We start from the raw sequence: 26,916 nt of genomic DNA, 5'->3' as shown, positions 1-26,916 counted from the left end.
GGAGATTCCCAGCCTCTGTTCCTCATTTGTTGGGGGATTTTTTTCTCCTCCGTGATGAAAATTTTGTCCTGAAACCTAATCTCATCCCTTCTGGTGGCCCATTCTAACCTGTCCAAAGATGAGGACAGAGCCACCTTTGCATGCATTGTGACCTTTCAAGGATGGAGAATGTAAGAAACACTTCCTTTCTCCTTCACCCAAACCCTTGCCTCTCCTCATCCCCTCTGCCCATATTTTGGGTCAGTGAGTGACTCAGCATCAAGACTGCATGCAATATACAGAACCATCATTTCAGCTACCCAAGTCCCTGCATGCATCCAGGCACTCATTCATCTTGTGCCTATAGTGTGCAGGCACAGTGACCACAGCCAGGCATATGGGGGACAAGTGGCAGGGGAGTTGGGGAAGGTTAAAGGGAGGTAGGGACGACATGGGGTGTCCCTAGCCCTGTCCAGAGCACACCCCCAGAGCTGGGCAGCAAGTGTGTAATTTGACACAGCATTGGGGCTGCCATGGCATCATCTGGCTCTCCGGCAGGTTTAGTGTGAATTATGTTCATATGCTGGAAGCCTGTATCACAGACCTCAAAAGGGCCCAAAGAATTGGAAAAGGGCTTCCAATGCCAGAACTACAGATAATTCTGTAGACCGGCCCCACCTAAAGCTTGAAACCGCAGTCAAAATGTCAACAGATGAGGCTTCAGGATTAACAGATATCAGGCATCAGGCTAGAATAAGAACAGACCCTCCTTTCTCTTCTCTGGAAGAGAGACTGGGGCTTTCAATTACATCTCTGCAATGAAAACACTGGTTTACAGAGAAGAGGTTCCATGTTAAATCTAATTGGTATGGTGTGTCCCATCCAGCAATTCTCTGGACTACCGTCCACCCTCACCCCTGGGATAGAAACCTATCTGGATTTCACACATCCTCAATCCACAGAGTGAGGAAATAGAGACCCAAAGACAAGACCCATGTGCCCCAGTGTCCAAGGGGCCTCGCCTAATGCTTTAGAAGGTAGGAGAGCAGTGAGGTGACATCCAACTGGGATTTTCCAAGGGGGCCAACCTACAGTGACAGAGGGAGGCAGGAGCCTGGAGGACAATGGAGTACACTGTTGTGCACAGCTCCTAGTCTTGAGGACATAGGCAAGATTCTTAATTTCTTCAAGCCTCGATTCCTGTTTATGTAAAAGGGACTAATGAGGTAACAGTAGGAATCCACTCCACATACCCACAGTGCTCCAGTCAATTTCCGATCAAGCTCCTCCTCTGTTATGTGCCTGGGAGACTCCTAGCTCTTTTAGGAGCCTTGCTCAGGGAAGGAGCCTCCTAGCCAAAAGCCCTCAGTTAAAACTCTTTCAGCTCCTCACCAACCCATAGGCCCAGGCAGCAGGGGCCTCTCAGGAGCCCCGGGAGGTTGTCTCCTGGGGAAGATGCAAAGAGCTCAACAAGTGACAGTGGACCCTCTCCAAGGGATGGCCCAGGCTACAGAGTAGTGCCTGCTTCCTGTGTAGACAAAGCTATCCCTGGAGGTGGGCCCAAATAACCATGGCAAAGCTTAGGTCTTTTGCTGTGGTGAAAAGTAGGGCCTTTTCACAGCACTTCTCTGAGAAAGGGGAATCCTCAGTACGTGCTCAAACATAGATGCTTCACACCCTATCAGGATGGCCGTCAAAGTGTTTCAATGTGAGTAATTAGCAATTTCAGCCACCTCCCAGGTACAGGTGACCACAGTAATGTACCCACATGCCAGGCCATAACCACCGTCTTCTTGCAGCCCTGCTGGTGAACCTGGGGACAATTTGATTTCCCAGGATAATTTAGAGCTCTTTCCCCAGCACCCACCTTCCTAGAAAGGCTGCTCTCAATGCATGCAAAAGTATTTCCAGAGTCTGTGTGAAATAGCTGGGTTGATTTCTTTTTTTCTTTTTTCTTTTTCTTTTTTCATTTTTAGTGAAAAAAAAGAAAAATAACAAAACAAAACAAACAACAACAAAAAAATTGTCCAGAATTCTGCTATGTCATAGGTTTGTGAGGTGTCTCTCACATATGATCTCATCTCTGAGAACAAGCACTGAGCTGCTTCATTACTATATCTCCGGTACATAAAAGTCACTAAGATAGCATTAGTTTCCTTCCCTTCTTTTTTTTTTTTTTTTTACAGAATCTTCAGAAATATTTTATTTTTAAACATGGAACAGAGGGGAAGAAAAACTGGCATTACATCATAATATAGGAGTTAGTTCTCCCAAAGAACAAGTCTTAATGTGTTTGTGCCTCACAAAGGATCATCAAATGATGTGACACCAAACCTAATAGAACTTCAAGGAGAAATAGAAGAATACACCATCAAAACTGGAGATTTCTACACCCTCTATCAAACATAGTTTCCTTCCCTTCTAACTTCCTTCTCTTTCCCCACTCTTCATCTGTCCCAAATCTTTACCACTCCCTATTCATCCACACTTTATTAAGTGTGGGTTTCCTCAAATTCAATCACACTATCACCAATCTAAAATGTTACCTATAATTAAACCAGTGGTTCTGAACCTTGACTACAGATTTTAATTACCTGGGAAGCTTTGAAAACATACTGATGCCCAGTACCCATCCCAGACTAATTAAACCATAAACTTCCAAGGCATTTTTTAAAAAGCTACCTCAGTGATTCTAATGTGAGAACCACTGAATCAAACTCTTTCTGAGTTCCTTCCTCCTTTCTTGGAAGAATAAATGCCCCCCACCTCCCTTGTCTAGCACTAATCCCTCCAGGTGTGGATTATGTCCTATCCTTTCCCATCTCCATCCATTATCCCCAGTCTCTCTTGTCTATAACTTTGACCTCTTCACTCATCTTCACAAGCAGATGTAACGAAATAAAGTACTTCCCTCCACTCTGCAGCCTCTTCTTGCTTCAGCCGTTTCTTTTCCTTCCTTCTCATCCAACCTGCTTAAAACAGTAGATTCTCCACCACCGTCCCTCTTCCTCCCTTCACTCCTCAGCTCTTTGCAACCCAGCCACGCTCTCAATGTCTTTCCTCCTCCTGACTTCAGATAGTGATAGTTCCCACAATTCAGCCTTTGGCCCCTTTCCTCTCCGTTCTACATGCTCTCCCAAAGCAGTGTCATCCGCTCCAGTGGCTTCAGTCAGTGCTTACTTATTAGTGCTCCTAAATCTAGGTCTCTCTTCTGAGCATTAGACTCACATTTCCAACTTCCTACCTGACATTTTAACTTGGATATTCCTTGGGTATCTTCCACATAATAGGTTTGAAAGGAACACATTATCTCCCTTCCACCCCCATCCCTTTGGCTTATCCAGACCTTTTTCACTTTCATACATGTCTCATTCCCTTCCAATCTATCCTTCTCCCTTTTGCCAATGTGATTTTTCTGAAAGAGAAATCAGCCTGTCACTCCCTTGCCTAGAACAATCCAATGGCTTCCCACTGTCTACAAGATAAAGTCAAAACTTCTTGGTGATGTATGTAAGGACCTTCAGTACCTGAGTCACTCTCCTCCTCCAGTCTTATCTCCTGTTTCTCTTTGCGCAGTCAAAGTCCAAACACTCAACACACGTGCTTTCAAACTATACCCATCTACTCGTTGTTCTGCCATTGTGGGGCTCTATTACTCCTCTGCCTACACACAGTGTTTCCTTTGCCTGAAATGCTTTCCCCCTCCTTCTCTGCCTGGAAAGTTACGTTCACCCTTCAAGACTCAGATATGGCCTCCTCTGTGACTCCTCCCCAATGTTCCCAAGCAAAGTTAGATACCCTCTCACCCAGACAGCCTCCTTTGTACTCCCACGGCTCTGCATACCTCTGTCTTAGCATTTATGACAATGTATGGTAATTTTTATTTACATATCTGTCTGTCCAGCTGGTCTATGAGCTTCTGAAGTGGCAGAAACAGTGCCATATTTATCTTTCTACACCTAGAAATTAGCTCAGCCAATGGCATACAACAATAAATATTTGTCTAATGAAACAAAACACAGGAGAAAAGACTGAGAGGAGATGAACTACGTAATATCTGATGTTAAAGGAGTCTGCTTGTAAATAATAAAATAGCAGCATTTTGAGGTTGGAAGAGATCTTTCTGTATTTTACAGAGGAGGAAACAGTGCAGAGCAGGTAACCTGGTAACTCATTGCCCCAAATCATTAGTGGCAGCACCAGAACTAGAACATAGATCTCCTGATTTCTTGTTCAGTAGCCTGTCAACTGAACCACATCAACTGATCATTAATAATTTCATTTCAAAGGATGACACAGGGCAGTAGCTCTTAGCTTTTTGTGGACTGTCACTCTCTTTGAGACTTTGATGAATGCTAGAAACTCTCCCCGGAAAAATGTCCACACACACATGCAGAATTTCACATCCAGTCTCAGGGGTTTCAGGGAGCTAGTGGCTTTTTGGGGGCATGGTTTGAAGGAAGAAGAATCTAGAGGTGGAGAGACCAGTGAGAAGGCTAAGTAGTTCAGGAGAGAGAAATACAGAGAGAGAGAGAGAGAGAGAGAGAGAGAGTGCACACACTGGCTCCAAGACTATAGGGAAGCATGGGGATAGAAGAAAGCTCAGGCTGGCCAGTTAGCTCAGTTGGTTAGAGCTTGGTGTTATAACATCAAGGTCAAGGGTTCAGATTCTCAAACTTGCCAGCTGCCAAAAAAGAAAAAGAAGAAAAGAAAGGAAAGCTCCAATTTGAGAGGTGATCTGCAAGTAGAATGGACAGGGTTGAGGAATAAGGAGGCATTTAAGATGACTCAAAGGTTTAGGAGCTACTGGAGAAAGCAGGTTTGAAGGGTAGAGAATGTGTTTGGTTTGACAGGTGTGTCAGGTGTCTGCAGGCCATCAGAGTGGAAATATCTCTAGGAAGCTGGCAATAATATAAGTACCTTCCTAATCTTCTCCTGCCACTCTTTCTTAGACCATCTAGACAATATATTATTTCCTGAACCAAACACGTACTTTCCTGCCTCTATATCCTTTGCTCATCCTATTCCCTCTATTTGGAGCACCTTCCTTGCCACACCCCCCCATATCCAAAATATTTCAAGAACCAATTCAAATGATATTTTCTCTACTAGACCATTCCTGACATCATCAGTTTGACCTAATCTTTCCCTTGTCTAAAATTCCAAATCTTTCTGAACCTCTCTTATAATATTTTCTATTTTGAATTTTAGTTATCTATGTTCCTTCAAAAAAAAGGTAGAAAAGGAGGAAAAAGAAACAAAGGACAGGTGGTACAAAAAGATAACAGAAAACAAGATGAAAAATTTAAACCTCACTATATCAATAATCACATTAAATGTAAATGGTTTAAATACCTCAATTAAAAAGCAATTAGTCAGACTGAATTTTAAGAGCAGCATCTAACTGTATACTGCCTATAAGAAACCCCTTTAAATATAAAGGTGCAAATAGATGAAAGGTAAAAAGATGAAAAAATATACCATGCTAACGCAAATCAAAATAAAATTAGGATGACTAAACTAATGCTAATAAAGTAGATTTAAGGGCATAGAGTATCATGAGAGATAAAGTGGGTCATGTCATAATGATAAAAGAGTGACTTTATTAAGACATAACAATTATAAACATTTATGTACCTAATAACATAGATTCAAAGTACATAAAGCAAAAATGGATAGAACTACAAAAAGAAAATGACAAATCCACAAATAATTAGAAATTTCAATACCCCATCTTAATAATTGATAGGATAGGCAGAAAATCAGTAAAGATACAAAGAACTTGACCAACACTATCAACAGACTTGACTTAATTGACTATAGACAATAGCAGAATGCACATTCTTCTCAGGTGCACACTTACTAAGATAGGTTGTATTGGGGGCCATAAAAGAAGTCTTGGTAAATTTAAAAGGAACAAAATCATACAAAATATGTTCTCTGAACATAATGGTACTAAATTAGATATGAATAATAAAAAGATATCTGGAAAATGCCCACATATTTGGAAACAACATAATTCTGAATAATCTATTGGTGAAAGAAGAAATCAAAAGGAAAATTTAAAAATATTTTTAACTGAATGAAAATAAAAATACAACATCATAAAATTTGTGGGATGTAACAAAGCCAGTACTTAAAGGGAAATTAATAGCAGTAATAGCCTATTCTAGAAAGAGAAAAGGTTCTCAAGTCAATGATATCGGCTTCCACCTTACAAAATTAGAGGGGAAATGCAAATTAAACCTAAAGTAAGCAGAAGAAAGGAAATAATAAAGATCAGAGAAGAAATCAGTGAAACAGAAAAGAGAAAAGCAATAGAGAAAAATCAATAAAACCAAAAGCTGGTTCTCTGAGAAGATAGGTAAATCACCAGAGTGACCAAAAAAAGACAAAAGTGACCAATATCAGAAATGAGAGATCACTTTTCATTCTTTTGGCTAAGATCAAGTGTAGTATATGTTCTTATCTGTTTAACATCTGATATGTCCTCTATCCGAGGACAATGTATTAGGTGGATTTTTGGAGCAGGGAGGTGGAATAGGAGCTTGCTCCACCCACTTCTCACATCAACCTGGTATTGCAGTACCTTGAGAAACAGCACACCACCCCCCCTCAGGGCATAAGCAGTGGTCATCAAAGGTCAGAAGTAGTGGTAGTGGTCACCTGGTTAGGACTGTTGGTAGTCGTCTTACTGGACGCCCTGGCTTGCTCTTGACAATGCCTATGCTGCACTGCTCAACTCTGAGCTTTCCTTTTCACCCGTTAAGAAGCAGGGGTGGCAGGTGGTGGATGGTGGATGGCAGAATTAAAAAAAAAAGAAAGAAATAAGAAAGGCGACATCATCACAGATTCTGTTATTAAAAGAATAACAGAAAAAAATGGGCAAAAGAGCTAAATAGGCATTTCTCTAAGGAAGATATCCAAATGGCCAACAGACATATGAAAAAATGCTCAACATCACTCAGCATCCGGGAAATGCAAATCAAAACCACACTGAGATACCATCTAACCCCAGTTAGGATGGCTAAAATCCAAAAGACTATGAACGATAAATGCTGGCGAGGCTGCGGAGAAAAAGGAACTCTCATACATTGTTGGTGGGACTGCAAAATGGTGCAGCCTCGATGGAAAATGGTATGGAGGTTCCTCAAACAATTGCAGATAGATCTACCATATGACCCAGCTATCCCACTGTTGGGAATATACCCAGAGGAATGGAAATCATCAAGTCGAAGGTATACCTGTTTCCCAATGTTTATCGCAGCACTCTTTACAATAGCCAAGAGTTGGAACCAGCCCAAATGCCCATCATCAGATGAGTGGATACGGAAAATGTGGTATATCCACACAATGGAATACTACTCAGCTATAAAAACGAATGAAATACTGCCATTTGCAACAACATGGATGGACCTTGAGAGAATTATATTAAGTGAAACAAGTCAGGCACAGAAAGAGAAATACCACATGTTTTCACTTAGTGGTGGGAGCTAAAAATTAATATATAAATTCACACACACACACACACACACACACACACACAAAAACCGGGGGGTGGGGGAAGATATAACAACCACAATTATTTGAAGTTGATACGACAAGCAAACAGAAAGGACATTGTTGCGGGGGAGGGGGGGAGGGAGAAGGGAGGGAGGTTTTGGTGATGGGGAGCAATAATCAGCCACAATGTATATCGACAAAATAAAATTTAAAAAAAAAAAAAAAAAAGAAGAACAGAATATTGTGAACAGCATTATGCCAATAAATTTGACAACTTAGACGAATGTACAAATCCCTTGAAAGTAACAAAATATCAAACTTGCTCAAGAAAAAATAGATAATTTGAATCACATTACATTATTAAAGAAACTGAATTGTAGTTTTAAAACTTTTCCACAAAGAAAATATTAGGTCTAAATGGCTTTACTGGTGAATTTTACCAAACATTTAAGGAAGAAATAATACCAATTCTACCTAAACTCTTCCAGAAAATTGAAGCAAAAGGAATATTTTCCAGAACATTTTTATGAAGCCAGATTAACATGCAAAAACCAATTGTATTTCTGTATACTAGCTGTATTAGTTTTCTAGGGCTACCATAACAAAATGCCACAAACTGGGATGGTTTGAAACAGCAGAAATTCATTTTCTCACAGTTCTTGAGTCTAAAAATCTGATATCAAGGCAGAGCCATGCTCTCTCTGAAGGATCTGGGGAGAGATCTTCCTTGCCTCTTCCAGCTTCTGGTGTTTTCTGGCAATGCGTGGCATTCCTTGGCTTATGAATGCTTCACTCCGATCTCCACCTCCATTGTCACATGGCTGTCTTCTCCTTGTGGATCTCTACATGGTCTTCCTCCTCTGTGTGTCTGTGTCTAAATTTCCCTTTTCTTATAAGGACACCAATCATAATGGATTAAGGGCCCACCCTCCTTCAGTATAACCTCATCTTAACTAATTACACCTGCAAAGACCCTATTTCCAAATAAGGTCACATTCACAGGTACCAGGGGTTAGGACTGCAACATATTTCTTGGGGGGATATAATTCAACCCATAGCACTAGCGATGAACACTCAAAAATTAAAGTAATAATACCATTTATAATAGCACTAAAAATATAAAATACTTAGTGATAAATCTGACAAAAGATGTACAAGTTCAGTACACAGAAAACTACAGACTTTGCTCAGAGAAATTAAAGGAGACCTAAATATATGGGATAATGTACATTGCTCATGGATTAGAAGACTCAATATCATTAAGATTTCAATTCTCCCAAAACTGATTTATAGATTCAATGCAATCCAAACAAAATCATAGCAATCATTTTTACAGAAATTGGCAATCTGATTCTAAATGTCATATGAAAATGCAAAGGACCTAGTACAGCCAAAAAACTTTGAAAAAGAAGAATAGAGTTGAATGGCATATTACATAAATTCAAAATTTATTATAAAGCTACAGTAATCAAGACAACATTCAACATAAAGAAAGACAAGTAGACAAATAGATCAATGGAGCAGAATAGGAACTTCAGAAACAGAACCACATATGAAAGTTAACAGATTTTTTATAAAAGTGCAAGGGCAATGCAGGAGAGAAAGAATAGACTTTTCAGTAAAGGGCAGCTGTATATCTACATAAAAAAGAAGAAGAAGAACTTCATACCTAGCCACCATACACATGAATTAACTAAAAATTGATTATAAAACTAAATACAAAACCTAAAATTATAAAACATTCTGAAGAAAACACAGGAGAAAATCTTTGTGACCTTGGGTTGGGCAAAGGTTTCTTAGATGTGACACTAAGAGCATAACCCATAAAAGAAGTAAAATGATAACTTGAACTTTACCAAAATTAAGAACTTCTGCTTTCAGCCTTTCTGCGCTACCCAGGGTTGGGTTGATATGATGTTGTCCTGGATTCCCATTGTAAATTAAAGGGATCTTTTCACAATGTCCAGAGCCTTTGATTACCTGCAAATGAAGGAAGAGGATGTCCTCAAATTCCTTGCAGCAGGAACCCACTTAGGTGGCAACCACTTGACTTCCAAATGGAACAGTACATCCATGAAAGGAAAAGTGATGGCATCTACATCACAAATCTGAAGAGGTCCCGGGAGAGGCTTCTGCTGGCAGCTCATGCCATCGTTGCCATTGTAAATCCTGCTGATATCAGTGTCATGTCCCTCAGGAATACTGGCCAGCAGGCTGTGCTGAAGTTAGTTGCTGCCACTAGAGCCACTCCTATTGCTGGCTGCTTCACTGCCAGAACTTTCACTAACAAGATCCAGGCAGCCTTCCGGGATCCACGGGTTCAGGTGGTTACTGACCCCAGGGCTGACCACCAACTTCTCACAGAGGCCTCTTATGTTAAGCTGCCAACCATCACTCTGTGTAACAGATTCTCCTCTGTGCTATGTGGTCATTACCATCCCATGCAATAAGGGAGTTCACTCAGTGGATCTGATGTGGTGGATGCTGGCTCGAGAAGTTCTGCACATGCATGGCACCATCTCCCGTGAATATCCTTGGGAGGTCATGCCTGACCTTTACTTCTACAGAGATCCTGAGGAGATTGAAAAGGAAGAGCAGGCTGCTGCTGCAAAAGCTGTGACCAAGGAGTAATTTCAAGGTGAAACTGATCCAGCTCCTGAATTTACTGCTACTCAACCTGAGGTCACGGACTGTTCTGAGGTGTACAGGTGCCCTCTGTGCCTATTCAGCAGGTCCGTAGGGAAGACTGGAGCATTCAGCCTGCTGCCGAAGAATGGTCTGCAGCTCCCCCTGCTCAGACCACCGAATGGGTAGGAGCAATGACTGAGTGGTCTTTCATAGGCTCTTAAGCAAAATGAAAATAAGGTTGACGGAAAATAAACATCAGTTTCTAAAAAAAAAAAAAAAGGAATCTCTGCTTTCAAAAGTCACTTTTAAGAGGTGAAAAGACTTTAAGAAAATATTTGCAAATTATATTTGATAAAGAACTTGTATCCAGATTATACAAATAAGCCTCAAAATTAAAAAAAGAAAGAAAGAAAAGGAAATAATATATAAAAATATGGCAAAGGAAGAAATAAAACTGTTATTTTAATAAAGAAAAGATGGATTCTCAATAGATGGTATTAGGACAATTGGGTAACCATTTGGAAAAAGTAAAGTTGTATTCCTACCTCATTTCTTATATCTAATGAAGGGATATTCCTTAGATCATAGGGTCAAAGGTAAAACAACGACAAGAATTACATCAAATCAATAATAAAATAAGCATTGGAAGAGAGTAAGGGAGTCTTTTTTTAATTGTTTTATAATCTTGTAGCAGGGAAGGCCAAGGCCCAAACTACAGAAGACATGAAAGAAAAGATGATAATTTTGACTGAATAAAAATTTTCTACATGGAAAAAGAGTTACTGTCTATAATTCTAAGGATCCTATAATCCTACAATCCTAGAGATCATAGAATCAATTGGAAAGTTCCAAATAATCAAACAGAAAATGGAAAAAGAATACCTATCATTTGACATCTACCTGAGAAGAAAAATTTAAAAGTTGGATAATATCATGTGCTAGTGAAGTGATAAAAAACAGGGATCATCAGAAGCTGCTGGTGTGAGTATAAATTGATCCATTTTGTAGAGCAATTTACAAGTGTCTAGTAAAATTGAATATGTGCATAGTCTATGATGTAGTTCCACTCCTAGGGATATATTACAAAAATAATCCTGCAAAGGATACATAAAATTACATATTCAAAGATATTCTTTGCAGCAAAGTTGAGAAAAAAATATTATATGATAAATATATTGTGGAATGTACATACAGGATATATAGATAGAAAGAATGAAGTAGTAACCGTATCTTGCATTTTAAATTCCATCTCATATATAAAAGCAAAGTAGAAGTTTAAAATATGATGTTTGGTAAGAAGAAAAAGAACAGAAAGAGTAAAAAAAGCAGGAGAGGTACACCACAATATTGTTCTGAAATGTAAAATATGCAAAATAATCTAATGCATTGATTATGGATACATATATGTGTAACTAAAGGAATGAATGGTAGATTCAAAGACACACTAAATAAATGAGTAAATACTCATGAGGGTTGGCAAGGAGAATAGGGTTAGGGATGGGAGAAGAGGAAGCAGCGAAAAGGGAAGCATGGACAAACTCATATGGCATGTGCCACAAACTGAGGAATTCATATGATAATAGTAGTTCAGCTTTGTGAAGATCAAAAACATGTTTACTTTACTTAAATTGTATTTTTAAAAAGAAAAAAATATTGCATAATTTTTTAAAAAAAGAATAAAACTAATTTTTTCAATAGGCCAAGGTGGCTGGCCGGTTAGCTCACTTGGTTAGAGCGTCGTGCCGATGACACCAGGGAAAAGGGTTCAGATCCCCAAGCCAACAACCACCCCCCCCAAAAAAAAATAAAACAAGAAAAAAGAGGCAATGGGCCAAGGATATGAACAGGCAACTCACAGAAGAAATACAAACATCTAATAAATACATGAAATTATCATCAACCTCAAATAATAAGAAAATTTCTAATTAAAGAAAAATTTGAGATTTCTTTTACTCATCAAATTGGCAGGGAAAAAGAAAGAATGATGATATCTGTTGTTCTGAAGGGTGGGGAGAAACATAAACTCTCATTCGTGGTTGGAAATAGCGTATATTGATAAAGGCTTTTTGGAGGGCAATTGGAAGTATATATCAAAATTTAAAATGCATATTCTCTTTAATCCAAAAAATTCCATTTCTAGGAATCTACCTCCAAAAAATGGTCAAATAAGTGCATAAATATGTTCATGGAATGATGTGCGCTGCAGCATTGCTCATGACAAAAGATTGAAACCAACCTAAATGCCGATCAGCTGGAGGACGGCTTAATGTGTTCTCATACATATGTCCTATGCTGAAGTTTAAAAGATGAAGGTCGTCTATGTACACAGATATAGAAAGATGTTTAAAATGTATCGTTAAAGGAAAAGTAAGTAGCAGCACATGTTAAACAAAAAAAAAAAAGTCTAACAATAAATGTACAATATAATTTTAAATTAATGCACTTATATGTTTATATATATATGTAAAATGTAAAGTCTGGAAAGATACAGACCAAATGGTTAACAGGGATCACTCTTGGGGCAGGACGTGTGAATGGTATGTACGGGTCATACATTTTCTTTTAACTCTACATACTTGAGTATTATTGGAATTTGTTACAATAGGCAGATATGACTTTGATAGTTTTTAAAACGCTTTTTAAAAATGAGTAGTTCTATGGCTTCCAGTGAAGTGAGAAGAGAAGACACAGCTTCTGGAGGGAAATAACTTACGAGAACTCTATCTGAAATGTCAAAAGAAAATAGATGAACAAATCCATATTCTCAAGGTGAATGGTAACAGGCGGATGTCGGGACGACTTAGCAATTTGAAGTGGGAGATAATAAAAACATTAATTCTCCTAATATAGCCACCATTTATTGAGCTTTGTTATGCACTAGCACTAGACTAAGGGCTTTACATGTTATCTCTAATGAGGAAACAGATGCTCAGAGATTTTAAGTAACTCATCCCAGATCACACTGAAACCCATGTGAGAGTAGATTGATGATTTCAGTAAAATTCACTATGGTGAGTGCAATCATAGGGATATGGACAGAACAACAAGGCAGCACAGGAGGCGCCAATCTTGGAGCTACAGGAGGGATACACCAAGTTGGGGAGGTTTTCCAGAGGCAAGGACATCTGAATCATCTTGAAGCATGAGTAGGACTTAGACAGGTGAAGTGCAGGAGAACACAGGACTACACAGATGAAGAACAGGTAAAGTCCAGGAGGAGGAAGGACTCCTGTGAGCAAAGACACAGAAGTAGGAAACAACATGGAATATGCCAGAGAGCTTTGAGCTCCTTAGAATTGTTGGAGCAAAAAGTACGAAGGATAAGAAGAAAGACAGAGCTGGACAGATTGGCAGGAGCTGCACTGTGAAGGGATTTTCATGCATGCTTGAAGAACTTGGATTTTATTCTGGAAATAATTGGGAATCATTAAAAGGATTTAAGTTATAGGAGTGTCCTGGTTAGATCTGTACTTTGGGTGAGTAACTCTGAAAGCAGTCTGGAGGGGAAACTTAAGGAGGAAGGCAAGAGGCAGGGAGACCAGCTGGGCGACTGCCATAGTCCAGGTGAAGGAGAGCAGAGCAGTGTTGGTGGAAACACAAAAACAGTTTCAAGTCACATTTAGGAGGTCAAATGAATAGTTACTGATGATGTACTGGAAGTGAGAGTAAAGGGGGAAAGGTGTAACAGTCGGGGCTACTGAATGCTGATGGTGCCATTTACTGACATGGGGAGGAGAAGATAACGTGTCCAGCTTGCAGTATGTGGAGTTGGAGGTTCCTGGGAGACGTCCTAGTGAAGAGGTCCAACTCTGCAGCTACAAATGCAGAGAGTCAACTTCCTTCTGGAAAGCTCCAAGGAAAGGCTTCTAGGCAGCTCTTGTTCAACTTGTCTTTATTATGTCACCACTACTGCCACCATCTCCACCACAATTCTCCACAAAGTTTCTCCTCCTACGGGCTATATTTTGGAAGGTGACACCATTATTCATCCAGGCTTCCAGGCCAGAAACCTGGGAGTCCTACCACATTTAATAAATCGCCATATCCCATTGAATCTATCATTTAAATAGCTTTCTTGACTCTGCCCTCTGTTCCCCATTCCTACTGCCACCACCTATATATGAACTCTTATCTTCTCACATCTGACTTGCCATAGCCTCCTAAAACTGTTCCCCAAACAGATCTTACTCCTCATCTATCTTTTGGATTGTCCTTAAAGTGATATTTCTAAAATGTAAATTGGATGATGGCATTTATTTACCCTACGTGAGAATGTCTTCTGGTTTCCCATCACTGTATGCAAAGTACAAGCTCCCTACCATACCATTCAAGGCCTCTCCTGACCTGGCCCCTGCTTACGTCTTCAGACCATTCTCCACCACTCTCCTGTCCCACCGGTCTGTTGCATTTTACATCCTAACAATACCAACCTGCTTATAATGTGCTCTTGCTCCCCATGCCTTGTCAGCGCTCCACACCTTCATACCCATGCCTTCTACCTGGAATATCCCCATCTTGGGGTAAGGTTCCTTGGGAAATGGGTTCTTTAACTCTGCAATTACATGCAGGAGCATGTTCTCAGGAGTACTCTCAGGAGCACCTGTTAGGCATGAGGGAAGCTGGACTAAGCAGAGAGAGAAGCTGAAATGCAATGCAATTGCAGCAGACACCTCTGGTGATCCCTTGGGAGCTCTCAAGCTGGGATTGCCCTTCACAAATGTTCCTGGGCTGGGACTTCGTAACCTCACACCAAGCAGCCATTGCATGCAGAATGCCTTCTTCCTATGGCAATTTCTGGAGTGGGACTCAACTGTGAGTCAATATTCCCACAGCCTGGGAAGTGAGCAGCACTGTCCAGTGAAGGCAGAAATCTGTGAAGGGAGGGTCCTGACAGCACACCACAGAATCACTGCAAGCACCTATTGGTCTTCAAAACCCAGCTCAGGTTTTACCTGCTTCCTCCTTCACCAACACCCCTTTGAGTTAATCACTCCCTTCCTTGCACTACTTCTACTCCTTGAATATGCTTTTTAGTGTTGGGAAATTGACATGTTTACGTCTCTGTCTCCCCACACTCCCCCTCTCAGGTAAATGGCGGAGAGAGCCTGAGCCTATACAAGTATTTCAGAACCCAGAATAATGCCTGGTACATATTGGCTATTCAATAAATGTATGTTGCATTGAATAAAATAGAATTCACCAATGAAGGAGGTAGCTACACAGTTATAACAGGGGAATGCTGGAGTTTAATGCTAGTAGGAATAAAAGAGAGGTAGGTGGCAGAAAGTCTCTGATCTCAGGGCCCTCCGTCTCCCCTCACTTCACTTGGGAACCAAGCTGGAGGTCCTGCTTGGGAGGCCCAAGCGTCCCAGGTTAGAGTAGAGCAAGGCTCTCAGTTTGGAATGTCTAAAGTGGGTCAGGAGCCAGCAAAAAACTGTAAGCTCTAAATAAACATGTGGCTGATGAAGCTGGGACAGAGGTAAAACCTAAAGGGAAGAAAAGTGCTTCTAGAGGAGAGGAAATTAAACAGCTTCCTGCCGTTGCTCCATACCTAACACCTGTCAGTCGGGTTCCTACATAAAGCAGGGCACAAAAAACAAGCACACGGATGCAGGGATGTACAAAAACCACAAAAGCAGGTACTCATCTGCCAGACACAGAACACATACACACAGACACACAACAAATGAAACAGGCACAGACAGGAAAAAATGATCTGAAAATTATGGACCATTAATGTATGTAAATGAAACACCTGTGAATTCTACTCTCTATTTATCCCTAGTCGAGATCAACCCTCCTCCACCTTCCAGAGACTTCTGATAGAAACAGCAGTCTGATTGCAGGTCCCACCACATCTCCTTCTCCCTTTGTCCCCAGTGTGGTGGTTTCTTCTCTTTTCCATTTTCTTAGCAGCTCCCAGCTAGACAGGGAAGAAAGAAAATATCTCTGTTAGCGGCCAGCAGGGGGCAGTGTTCAACAAGCAATAATAAGATCCCGCTTTCAGAAGCTTGCCAAAGGGAGGGAGTAGAGGCGGAGGGAACCAGAGAAAGGTCCTGGGACAAACACCTCTCTCTGATGACTACCTGCGACCCAGGTCTCCCTTCTTTTCTGCTTCTTCAGCCTCCTTCTCAGTTGCAGCTTCTCCATCTTCACTGTAGTAGGTTTCATAGCTTACATATTCCCAACATTTCAGTGAAGAATGAACTCATGGATCTCCCCCTCTGACCTCCTGGTAGCTTTTTGTCCTGTCCCATCCTATCTTGCTTTCCAAGGTGGTCAGAACTCTTGAGTTTTTGTATGGACTCCTGACTGAAGCTCGAGAATCCACGTAAGGGGCTTGACTCCAGGGCCACCTCTCAGGGATTCATGCATCCTCACCAGTGCACAGCTGGTCTGGTGGAAAAGGGGCTGGATGTCAAGCCCCTTCATTGCCACAGCCTGGCATCTTGTAAAGTGCACAAACCCTACAACCGTACTGCTCCTGAAATATCATTTGATGAGCACTTATGGTGCTGAGCACCTATGCGATGATCTCGTTTAATTCTCAGAGCACCTTGCAGGTTTTATTATCTTCCCCATTTTACAGATGAGGACATTGACACCCAGGGAGGGCATGTGGTTTGCACTCATTGTGGCACAAAGAATAAAGGTGAACGTGGAGCTGGCTGCCAGGTGTGGGCTTTCTCTCCCACCTAGCACAACATTGCTGCTGCTGCCACAGCTGCCACCACTGCCTCCCTTCTCCCACACTCCCTCTCAGCCTCACAGATGGCATCTCTGCTTGCTGCCTTCCCCTCTCTCTGCAGTGACATGCTAGGACTGTGACAACTCCTGTTAGCGTCTTTCTTCTGCCCACAGTCCTCACCCAGTCAATCTCAAGAGGTCAGGAAAAGACACAAGAAGCAGCACAAAGATAAACGAAGGGGGTGGTATAAGGGACCTTCCAGACAGAGGAAGAAAAGAAGGCAAAGAATGCACTGGGGATGGAGAAAAAGGGAGGTGGCTGAAAGAAGGGAAAGGAGCACCCCCAACACCATGCCCAGACTGGGAAAGGGGCATGGACAGGGCCTCCATTGTGTGGCACAAAGGGGCCATATGCCTGGCAGCCTATGACAGTGTGTGTGTGTGTGAGTGTGCGTGTGTGTATGTGTGTGTGTGAGTGTGTGTGTGTGTGTGTGTGTGTGTAGGCAGGGTGTGGTGGGGGAGCGGTTTAGAGCCCCAACCCCCACCTCCTGGGGCCTTGCCTTCTGCTCTATCACAGGGGTGGGGTTTGCTGAGATGGAAGGCAGAGGGGAGCAATTATGACAGACCGGACTGGAGGGACAGGGGCCTGTGGTAACTTCGGATGGAAGGGGCTATGCCTGTGGAAGGGATTCTTGTGAAGGGAAGGAAGGGCGGGGTGAGAGGAGTCCCACTCCCCTGGGGCTCCCCAACTGCCCTGCCCCTACCCCACTGGCAGACTAGCTGGGTTTTGAAGGGCTGTGAAATGAGGATCCTCTCCTAACAATCTCTTTCTTCCCTCCTCCTTGTCTGCAGCCTGAAGCTCCCCCTTTTCCCTCAGCCCAGGGACTTCCATCTCCCCGATGGGCTCCTCTCACATTGCCTGGTCTCTTGCTCCTTCTCCCTCCCACTCTCCACCTCCTTCTCTGGTCGTGCACGGAGCAGAGCAAGCGGCAGCCGAGGCCAATTGATTATCTGAAGAAATTCGGAGCTAGCAATAGAACAGCTGCAGCTGCCCCCTCTCACCACCCCCAGGTCCTCAGGGACCCTGAAGGGAGGGGCCCCTCACCCCTCCTGCTCTCCAGCCGAGGCAAAGAGAGGAAAGAAGGAGGCTGGCCTCTCAGAGGACTGTAGCTGCACAAAGCACTACCATTCAGACCAAGAATGGAAGACTTGGGCTCTAATCCCAGTCCATCATCAGGGGTGAGTCATCTCACCTTTCTGGACAGTATTTTTCCTGCATTTAAAACAAACATGATTTCCTTGCTACCATCTAACTTTTGCCATTTGTAGTCCCCAGATTCTCCCCGATTTCAGTTCAGCCCTTCCTTGCCAGGCTCTGGGCAGAGCACATTTCATTTAATTCACATAGGGGAGGAAAGATGTCAAGTCTTTCCTGTACGGGAATTCCTCCCTAAGTCTAACTCAAATCCCTCTTGCTGCTGATATAATTTGCTCATCAAAGATGAAACCCTTCAGGGACTGAAGCATTTCCCTCCCACTGTTTACCTTCAGCCCTCTCATATGACCTTAAGTTTGGAAAGGACCTTCACATGTACCGAGCTAGTGATTCATCTGCGGCAGGAATGCGCTGTACAGTATCTCTGCGGGTGGTTGATTCTCCAGCCACTCCATTTGGATTCCTTCTCTTGAGGAGGTGCTTTCATTGCTGGACAGCTCCAGGTGTTGCAAAGTTTTCCTTGGAATTAAAATCTTCTCTCTTATAAACTCCATTCATTGGTCCTGTTCTGCTTCCTGGAGCCACTCAGAATGTCTGTTTTTGTTTCTTTCAATATTTGAAGATCGGTATTTACTCTTATCAAGATACATATCCTCAGTTTTTCAACTATTCCTTCTATGAAGTGGTCTCCAGACATTTTGCCTTCTTGGCCACACAATACTGAATATTCTCTAGTTTATCAATGTTCCTGTTAAAATATGGGGTCAAAAAGAGCTCCACCTGGCTGCTGAGTATTTCGGGGAGGCAGAGGGGAGTTGGCAGCATAGGGCATAATGAACCTGGGTTTGAGCCTTAGCTATGCCTCCAACTGGCCGTGTTACCTTGGGTAAGCCCCTCCCCCTCTCTGGGCTTTAGTTTCCTCATCTATAAATTGATTTTAAGGTCCCTTCAATCATTCCTTTGATGTCCCTCATCAGTCTTTTTATCCCTTTCCCCATTCCTCTCTTAGCCCCAGGTCCTTCATCATGTTCTCCCCAGTACACATGGGCCAAGAACTGAGGTTGCAAGGAATTTTGACCCAGCCTGGAGATGATAAAGGGGAAGACGATGTCTCAATTTCATGCCATTGCTTTTCCCAGCAGCATGGACCCACAGACACATGTTTAACTTGGGTTCCACTGGGACACTCAGCTTCTTCTCATGCCCATAGGGAGCAGGAGCTGAAGCACAACATTAGAGAAGTCAAGAAGTGTCACTCAGTGAGTGCCAAGATGGGAGTGTATGGAACTTTAGGTGGGGAGATCTGGGACCTGTGTATTATACCCTTCCCTGCACTCTTTACCCTGTAGCCCCTTTTCTCTGTCTTTATTTATCCACCATGCTGAGCTCTCATGACCCCATCAGAAGAGCCTTCACAGGCCAGGACTCTGAGTGCCCACCCTACCTGCAGCCAGCTTCCCAACCCAGTTGAATGAACCACAGCCATACCTGATGCTAGAACGAGGTCACTTTAATTTTTCTTCTTGTATGAAATTGGAAATGCAACAGGAGGGAATCACAAACAGGACATAGGACACAGGACACAGACCTCTGGGGCCTGCTTTTGGGTGTATTAGGAAGAAGCAAAGGCCATGGGGGAGGGCTGGAGAGAGGAAAGAGGCAGATGGGACTGGAGTGGGATTGTCTGGGGATCCAGGGAGTTGAAGAAGGACATCCAGGAGCCTGAGCTGGGGGAGGGACTATCCCAGAGGACTAGGGTGTACTCTAAGACAGATGGATCTGAGGAAAGGATATAGGTGTGGTGAGTAAAGGGGATCCTCACGCACACCTGGAGTTGAAGAAAGAGCAAGAAAAGGAAAGGAGTAACTAGGGAGGAAGCAAGAGAGACCCAGCTAGAGCTGCTGGGAGCCCCCCTTACTCTACCCCAAAGTGCACAACTCGGCAATAAATAGTAATATTTATAAATAAATAAATAAATAGATGAATAAATAAATAAATACTTAAATAAATACCCTCCTAGAGTTAGGAGTTTGGTGTGAGGAAGAAGAGAGCATAGAAATGCAGTGAGTTCCTTTCTTCCCCACAGGTTCTAGGGCCCTTCATTCTCCTGCTAATCCTGGGCTATAGTGAGCAGGTGGGGCTCAGCAACATGGTGCGGGGGGACACAGAGAGCCATGCAGTGGGGTGGGGGTCGCTTCCCTTGCTGAAGGCAGCTTAAGGAAGGAGGAAAAAAGTATATAGTAAACAGGCCTTGTGGACAGGAAAACTGAGCATTCCCAGAGGGCAATAATAGGGCACCCCGTGCATCTGTGGGAGGAACCAGCACGGTTTTTGCACATGTTCAGGGTGGGCTGGGACAGAGACAGCAGAAGTGAGGTCTGGCCCACCCATTACCTGGGCCTTCTGCAGATACTCTGGGCTGTTTGGGGACGTCATCTCCTGCCCCAGGATCTAGATTTCCTTTCTCTATCGGCACACAGGGAAGAACAAAAGGGGGAGAAAATTGAAACGGCAAGGGTGGAAGGGGGCAGGGAGGGGGCCAAATAGCTCAGAGAGGGCAAGGCACTCACTGCCAAGTAAGATCTGAGGTCTGTATGTGCTAAGCCACAGGAACAAGATGGACAGAGGAAAAACGCAGTTTTTCCACAATTCCTGCATACTAGATTCTGGAGGGCCCCGACCCTCGGCAGACGTGGATAGACTGAGATCTCATAGGAAGAAGCCCACTCCCCACTCTAACCCCAGCCTCGCCCCTTTCCAGCTCTGCTGCCACATTCCCACCATAGGCAGGAGAAGCTAGAACAGACGGGAGACAGATTCGGGGTCTCAGGTCTCTGAAAATTTGGACACAGGGGTAGAAGAGGCAGCAGCAGCCCATGAGAGAGCTGGAAGGAGACTGTGAGTGTAGCCGGCTTAGTAAGTCCGGAAAGGACTCTATACCAACCACAATAGTCCCAACAACGAACCCCATAAGGAAGCCATAAGAAGAGCCCTCAGGGTGCCTGGGACAGAAAGAGAAAGTCGACTTCACGACTAGCCAGTGAGCACTCTGCCTGGGCCCGGGGCCTTTGGGACTTCATGACAAGGTGCAGGGCTCAGGGACAATACCCCATTCTAAGCGGTGAGCGATGAGAAGGGACCCTAGAGAGGCCTGGGTAGGAGGGGTGGATTCAGGGATCCAGGGGCAGTAGACAGGCCAAGTTCAGACGTCCAGCACGTGGTTCAGGTAGGAGATGTAGCAGATGGCGAGGCGCAGGATCTCAATCTTGGAGAGCTTCTTGTCAGGGGGCAGCGTGGGCAGCAGCTTGCGCAGCTCGGCGAAGGCCAGGTTGAAGGCTTCCACGCGGATGCGCTCCCGCGTGGCGTGGGCCGTGCGGTACTTGGCTGTGGCTCGGCGCCGGCGCCGGCGCTCTTCGCGGCTCAGGTGCTGCAGGTCTTTTCGGCCAGGCTCTCCCGGCTCTGGGCCCCGGGATTGCCCAGCTCCAGGACCCCCGGGCCCAGCACCATCAGGGCCCGCCCCGCCCCCACAGTCGCTGAAGCCCGACTCGGTCTCCGAGTGGGTGGGAGGCAGGTCCAACTCCATGGTGTCTGAGTTGAGCATCATGGTGGAAGCTCCCTGCCCTGTGAGATCAGGATCCCCTCCCCACCCCTCCCTCTGAGAGCTTGAAAGCTGGCTGTGGGAGGGGCAGGAAGGGCCTGGGGTGGTGGGGTCTGCCACTGAGCTCTGGAAGTCAGAGCCTCTTCAAGGTTCCATGGTCAGGGTTCCAGTAGGAGCCTGCAAAAGAGAAGGGAGCATTGACAGTAGCAGAGGGAGGAAGGAGTGGAAAGCTCAGAGATGGGGGAGGGGGGTTGAGGCAGGCTGGGAGGGGTCCCTCCCAGAACTATGAGCCTGAGGGAAGAACAGCAGAAGTATGGGCGGGGAGCAGGGCCAGAGAGACAGGCAGGTGGACAGGGTGGAAAGGAATAAGAGGAAAGGAAGAAGTGACCAGAGGGACACACTGGGCAGGATGAAACTGAGCAAGAGGATTGCAGACCTAAAACTGTAAAACTCCTAGAAGAAAACGTAGGGATAGAGCTTCTTGACATTGGATTTGGCAATGATTTCTTGAATATAATACCAAAAGCACAGGCAACAAAAGCAAAAATACACAAATAGCACTACATCAAACTTTAGTGCATTAAAGGACACAATCAACAGAATGAAAAGGCAACCTATGGAATGGGAGAAAATTTTGCAAATAATGTATCTGATAAAGGGTTAATATCCAGAAAAATAGAGAAATCCTATAACTCAACAACAACAAAATCAAATAATTTGATTAAAAAATGGGCAAAGGACTTGAATAAACATTTTGCCAAAGATACAAACGGCCAACAAGCATATGAAAAGATACTCAACCTCACTAATCATTAGAAATGCCAATCAAAACCACAATATCACCTCACATCCATTAGGATGGCTACTATTAAAAAACAAAAACAAGAAACCCACAAAAAATCAGAAAGTGAGTGTTGGTGAGGATGTGGAGATATTGGAATCCTTGTGTCCTGTTGGTGGGATTGTAAAATGGTGCAACTGCTATAGAAAAAAGTAAGGATGTTCCTCAAAAAATTAAAAATAGAACTATCATGTGATCTGGCAGTCCCACCTCTGGGTATTTGAGGGTGCTTCAAAAAGTTCATGGAAAGATATGCATTATCTTTCAGTTTTATTTTTCCATGAATGTTTTGAAGTACCTTTGTATATCCAAATAAAGTAGGGTCTCAAAGAGATATTTGCACACCCATGTTCATAACAGCACTATTCACAACAGTCAAGAGGTAGAAGCAACCCACATGTCCTTTAATGGATGAACAGATAAACAAAAGTGGTATATACATACAATGGAATATAATTCAGCCTTAAAAAGGAAAGAAGTCCTGTCACACACTACAGCATGGATGAACCTCGAGGACATAATGCTAAGTAAAGTAAGCCAGTCACGAAAGGACAAATGCTGTATGATCCACTTATATGCAGTATCTAAAGAGTCTAATTCAAAGAAACAGAAAGTAGAATAGTGATTGTCTGGGGCTGGAGGAAGGGGGAAAAGGGGAGTTATTTAATGGGTACAGAGTTACACACTTGCAAGATGAAAAAGTTCTGGAGATCTTTTTCACAACAATGTGAATATAGTTTACACTACTGAACTGTACACTTAAAAATGGTTAAGATGGTAAATTTTATGTTATGTGTTTTTTACCATAATAAATAAATAAATAAGGAAAAAGCTGAGCAACACTGGAGCCACAGCTCCAGGAGAGGTTGGCTATAACTCTAGACCTTCCCAGATGTGAGGGGACAACTGCAAGCCTTGGCCCCATAGATCCCCTTCCTCTCAGAGCCCCTCTCCACCCTTGCTGCTTTGGGGGCGGGGGGTGGAGTGTGCAAATAAACATGCAGATTGCCCATTGTAGAGTGGACTGGGACATATGGAGCTCAGCACAGCTGCCACAGTTCAGTTCCTCCCAGTCCCCCAAACCTCCCCAACACAACCACTGTAAACGTCAGATCCTACCACCCTGTCCCCTAGAACCAGGGGAAGGCATCTCCTCTCACAACAATCCTCCTGCCCGGGGCCAGCCCTTTCCTCCAGCTCTTTCCTCAACACTTTCAGTCCTTGCTGTTCTGTGCCGCTTTTGGAGATTCTGCAAGGAAGGCTGGGGAAAGAGACTGCAGCACAAGGTAGGTTCAGGTGTGTTCTGCAGAAGAGGATATAGACAGTTTCTTGGGGCCACCCTTATGGGGCTTGGCTAAGGTTTCCTTGTCCTGGGACCAGAGGAGATCAGGGCAAGGCAGAAGGAACATGGCCTGGGAAAGGCTAGGGAAGGGGCTTTGCTTAGGGAGAGTGTTAGGAGGAACAGTGGCCACTCACCATGAGCTCAGCCTTACTTAATGGTCAGATCCAGAAGCACTGAGCCTCCTTCACAGTCACCATCACCCCTTCCTCCCCAGCCCTGGCTCTTCTGCCTGACAGACACCCTCACAGGGGTCAGCACCCCCCTCCCCAAACCTTACCCCATCCCACTACACAGAAGACAGGTTCAAGACAGTTACTAAGCTCTGAGGGGATGCAAGGTCATCAACATCTGATGGTGGGGAAGACAAGCCCACACATAACCATACACACAACAGAGGTGGTTAGTGCTGAAACGCAGAACACACTCCATATTCTGGGGTCCAAAGGAACGAAAGGATGGCAATAGTGCAGGAGACCCAAAGTCAGAATCTCTCAATTCATGTTTACTACCCCCAACTCCCCAGCCCCATGCTTGGGTTGGGACCAGGAGTTCAGCTGTGCGGTTCTCAGCACATCCATCATAGCCCGATTCTCTCTCTGCTCAGTCCCCATGCTCTTCTCCCTGATCACTTTGCCATGCCCACCCTTCCCCTCTCTGTGCTCCACATCTGGCCCCAGCCCCACCTCCATCCAGCCTCACTGTCCTTCCTAATCCGGTCCTGGCAGCAGCTTCTATTTATCCATCAAGTCCCCAAATCCACTTCTGGTCTCAAAGTTCCAGGCTCTGAGGATCAGGGGAGCAGCAATTCCAAGCATCCAAGATAGGATGTCCCACCCCACTTCTGCCAACCCCAGTCCAGTTGAGGATGGACAGGCACAAAGAATCAAAGGGGAGAAGTGGAGATGAGGGAGATGCAGAGACGGAGAGACATAGCACATGAGAGTGAAAAACTAGAGGGAGGATCTGGGAGGGGGCTTGAGCCACAGAATGGGAGGGACACGCCCACCCCTCCCCAGACCATAGTTCCCCCTTTACCTAGGAGAACCCTGTCAGAGGATCCAATTCAGCAGGACAGGGGACAGCGTTGACAGCCCCAGTCTCCTCTGGCTGCTCAGGGCTCATCCGTCTGCAAAGTTAGTGACCAGCTTTCTAGACCTCTCAGGGCCAGCGTGGCGTGGCTGAACAGGCTCCAGGGCAGATGCGAGGGGTACACATGGTGGGGAGGTAGGGCCAAGGTGGAGGGGGTGAGTTTGGCCAGGTACTGTGGCCACCCGCACTCACATACACTCACACACACAGACACATACACACCTGAGCTGGCCCAGCCCTATGTATATATATGGAGATATACACACACACCCCCAGCTCTCCATTGGCTGGCCCAGGCACCCCCCTCATCAATATTAAACAGCCAGGCCAGGCAGCCATTGGCAGAGGGATCTGGGAACCCCCCCGGGAGCTGGGGGTGGAGGCTGGCCCTGGGGGGGCGGGGAGTGGGGGAGGAGGGACATCTGTTCTCCATGCATATTTCATAAGCAAGAAATGGAGAGCTAGGGAAGGGGTGGGGCCGGGGCGAGAGCCAGGGCAGGACCACAGATGAACCCCCTTAGTCTCCCACACCAGAGGCAGCAGGGCAGAGGCTCCCAGAAAGCAAGGTTTAAGTGCCGTGGTCCCATTCTGAGCCCCAGAGTGACTTTGACAGGCCCTTCCCCTTGTTCAAGGTACTAACAGAGAAACCGAGAAAAGAGCAAGTGGACAGCACTAAAATGCAGACGAGGACCTGAGAGTCCTTGCCCTCATAAACCTGGTACCCACCACTTTCCAGGCTGCCTGTGACTACTATTTCGGTCCCTGTCCTCATCACCACGACAACCTCTTGCCCCAGTCCCCATCCTCCCACCTATCCTATCACCAGGGGAGGAGCAGGGTCAAATTCTGGACACAGACCCCACAAGGAGTGTTTCAAACTGGACCCACTGGGAATTGGGAGCTCTTAGGAGGATACAGGTATGAACTAAAAGGAGAGGAGTGAAGAATCACCAAGAGAGGAAGAACTAGGACTGGAGGGACCCTGGGAGAGGAGGGCAGGGCAGCCCATGCAGGCTTTGAGTGTGTGACAGCATCAAATGAGCAATAAGAAAACTAGATACAAAATTACATGCAAAGGAGCTCTGATTAAGTTCACGTCAATAGCGCAGCCTCCAGCATGTGTGTGTGTGTGAGTGTGTTTGTGTTGCAGGGTGGCAGGAGCAAGGAGAGGGGGCACTGGGACCAAGGGAAGCACATAGAGGCAGTGAGCTGAAGTTTCCCCCACCCCTACACCCTACTCTGCTGTTAATTGTCTTCATTGAACATTTGTAAGTGAGGAAAATGAACCATGGCTGGAGAGGACTCCAGAGGCAGGGTGGTCCAGTGAAAAAGGTTCTGACATGACATCTGTGCGACCTTGGACAAGTAACAACTTCTTGAGCCTCAACATCTTTTTCTGTAAAATGGGGTTAATTATAGCTGCTTCTTAGGTTGTCATGGAGATTAAGTGAGATAATGCACATAATGGGCCTAGACTATAGTAGGAGCATACCCCACCTTCAGGCTGTTGGGGGGATTTGCCATTTCCCTGTTGCTGATCAACCTTTTCTGGGCTTTCTCTAGGGTGAGGCATTCCCTAAGGGGAGTCCCATAATTCCTCCCCAAGCTCCCCCATCTTCCCCCACCCCCAGGTCTGGGAGGTGCCAACTCCCACCTGGGCAGGCCCAGGCAGGTGCCCAGGCGCCAGCAGATGGGCTGAGCTGGAGGGGAAAGGAGGCTTGAGGAGGGGGGAGGGGGGGCAGGGGATCAGGTGGCATCTCAGTTCTTGCATCATCATTGCCATGGTGCTGATTAAAAACCAATCTCCACCTAATGAGCCCCCAGCAACAACAATTCTACCTCCCCCACCCTCCTGCCCTCCACCCCATCCAAGATATTGGGAGACAGAGACTCAGGAGAGAGTGCCGTGTGGGAGATGAGAGGTACAGAAAGAATGGGAAATGAGGCAGAGACAGGGGAAGCAGAGGGGAATGACAAGGGAGACATGGGGAAATGCTGAGACTCAGGGAGAGAAAAAAAGATGAGAAGCCAGA

General features: G+C 44.7%; 1 protein-coding gene, 1 non-coding gene and 1 pseudogene across 2 annotated transcripts; 2 read left to right on the top strand and 1 right to left on the bottom strand.

Moving 5' to 3' along the window:
- The first annotated feature begins 6,399 nt into the window (after positions 1-6,399).
- On the top strand, positions 6,400-6,590 carry LOC134385439 (U2 spliceosomal RNA). The gene has a single exon (XR_010024403.1). It is a non-coding gene; the product is annotated as a U2 spliceosomal RNA (small nuclear RNA).
- Positions 6,591-9,441: 2,851 nt separating this feature from the next.
- LOC134384350 (small ribosomal subunit protein uS2-like) lies at positions 9,442-10,331 on the top strand (annotated as a pseudogene).
- Positions 10,332-21,215: 10,884 nt separating this feature from the next.
- NHLH1 (nescient helix-loop-helix 1) lies at positions 21,216-21,617 on the bottom strand. Its single transcript, XM_063103774.1, has one exon. The coding sequence runs from the start codon at positions 21,615-21,617 to the stop codon at positions 21,216-21,218; it is 402 nt and encodes a 133-aa protein (XP_062959844.1).
- Between the last annotated feature and the right edge of the window lie 5,299 nt (positions 21,618-26,916).

The sequence above is a fragment of the Cynocephalus volans genome, chromosome 8 (genome assembly GCF_027409185.1).
Source record: "Cynocephalus volans isolate mCynVol1 chromosome 8, mCynVol1.pri, whole genome shotgun sequence".
Lineage (NCBI taxonomy): Eukaryota > Metazoa > Chordata > Mammalia > Dermoptera > Cynocephalidae > Cynocephalus > Cynocephalus volans.
Note: the sequence above shows the minus strand (reverse complement) of the source record. Positions and strands in the feature narration are given on the sequence as shown.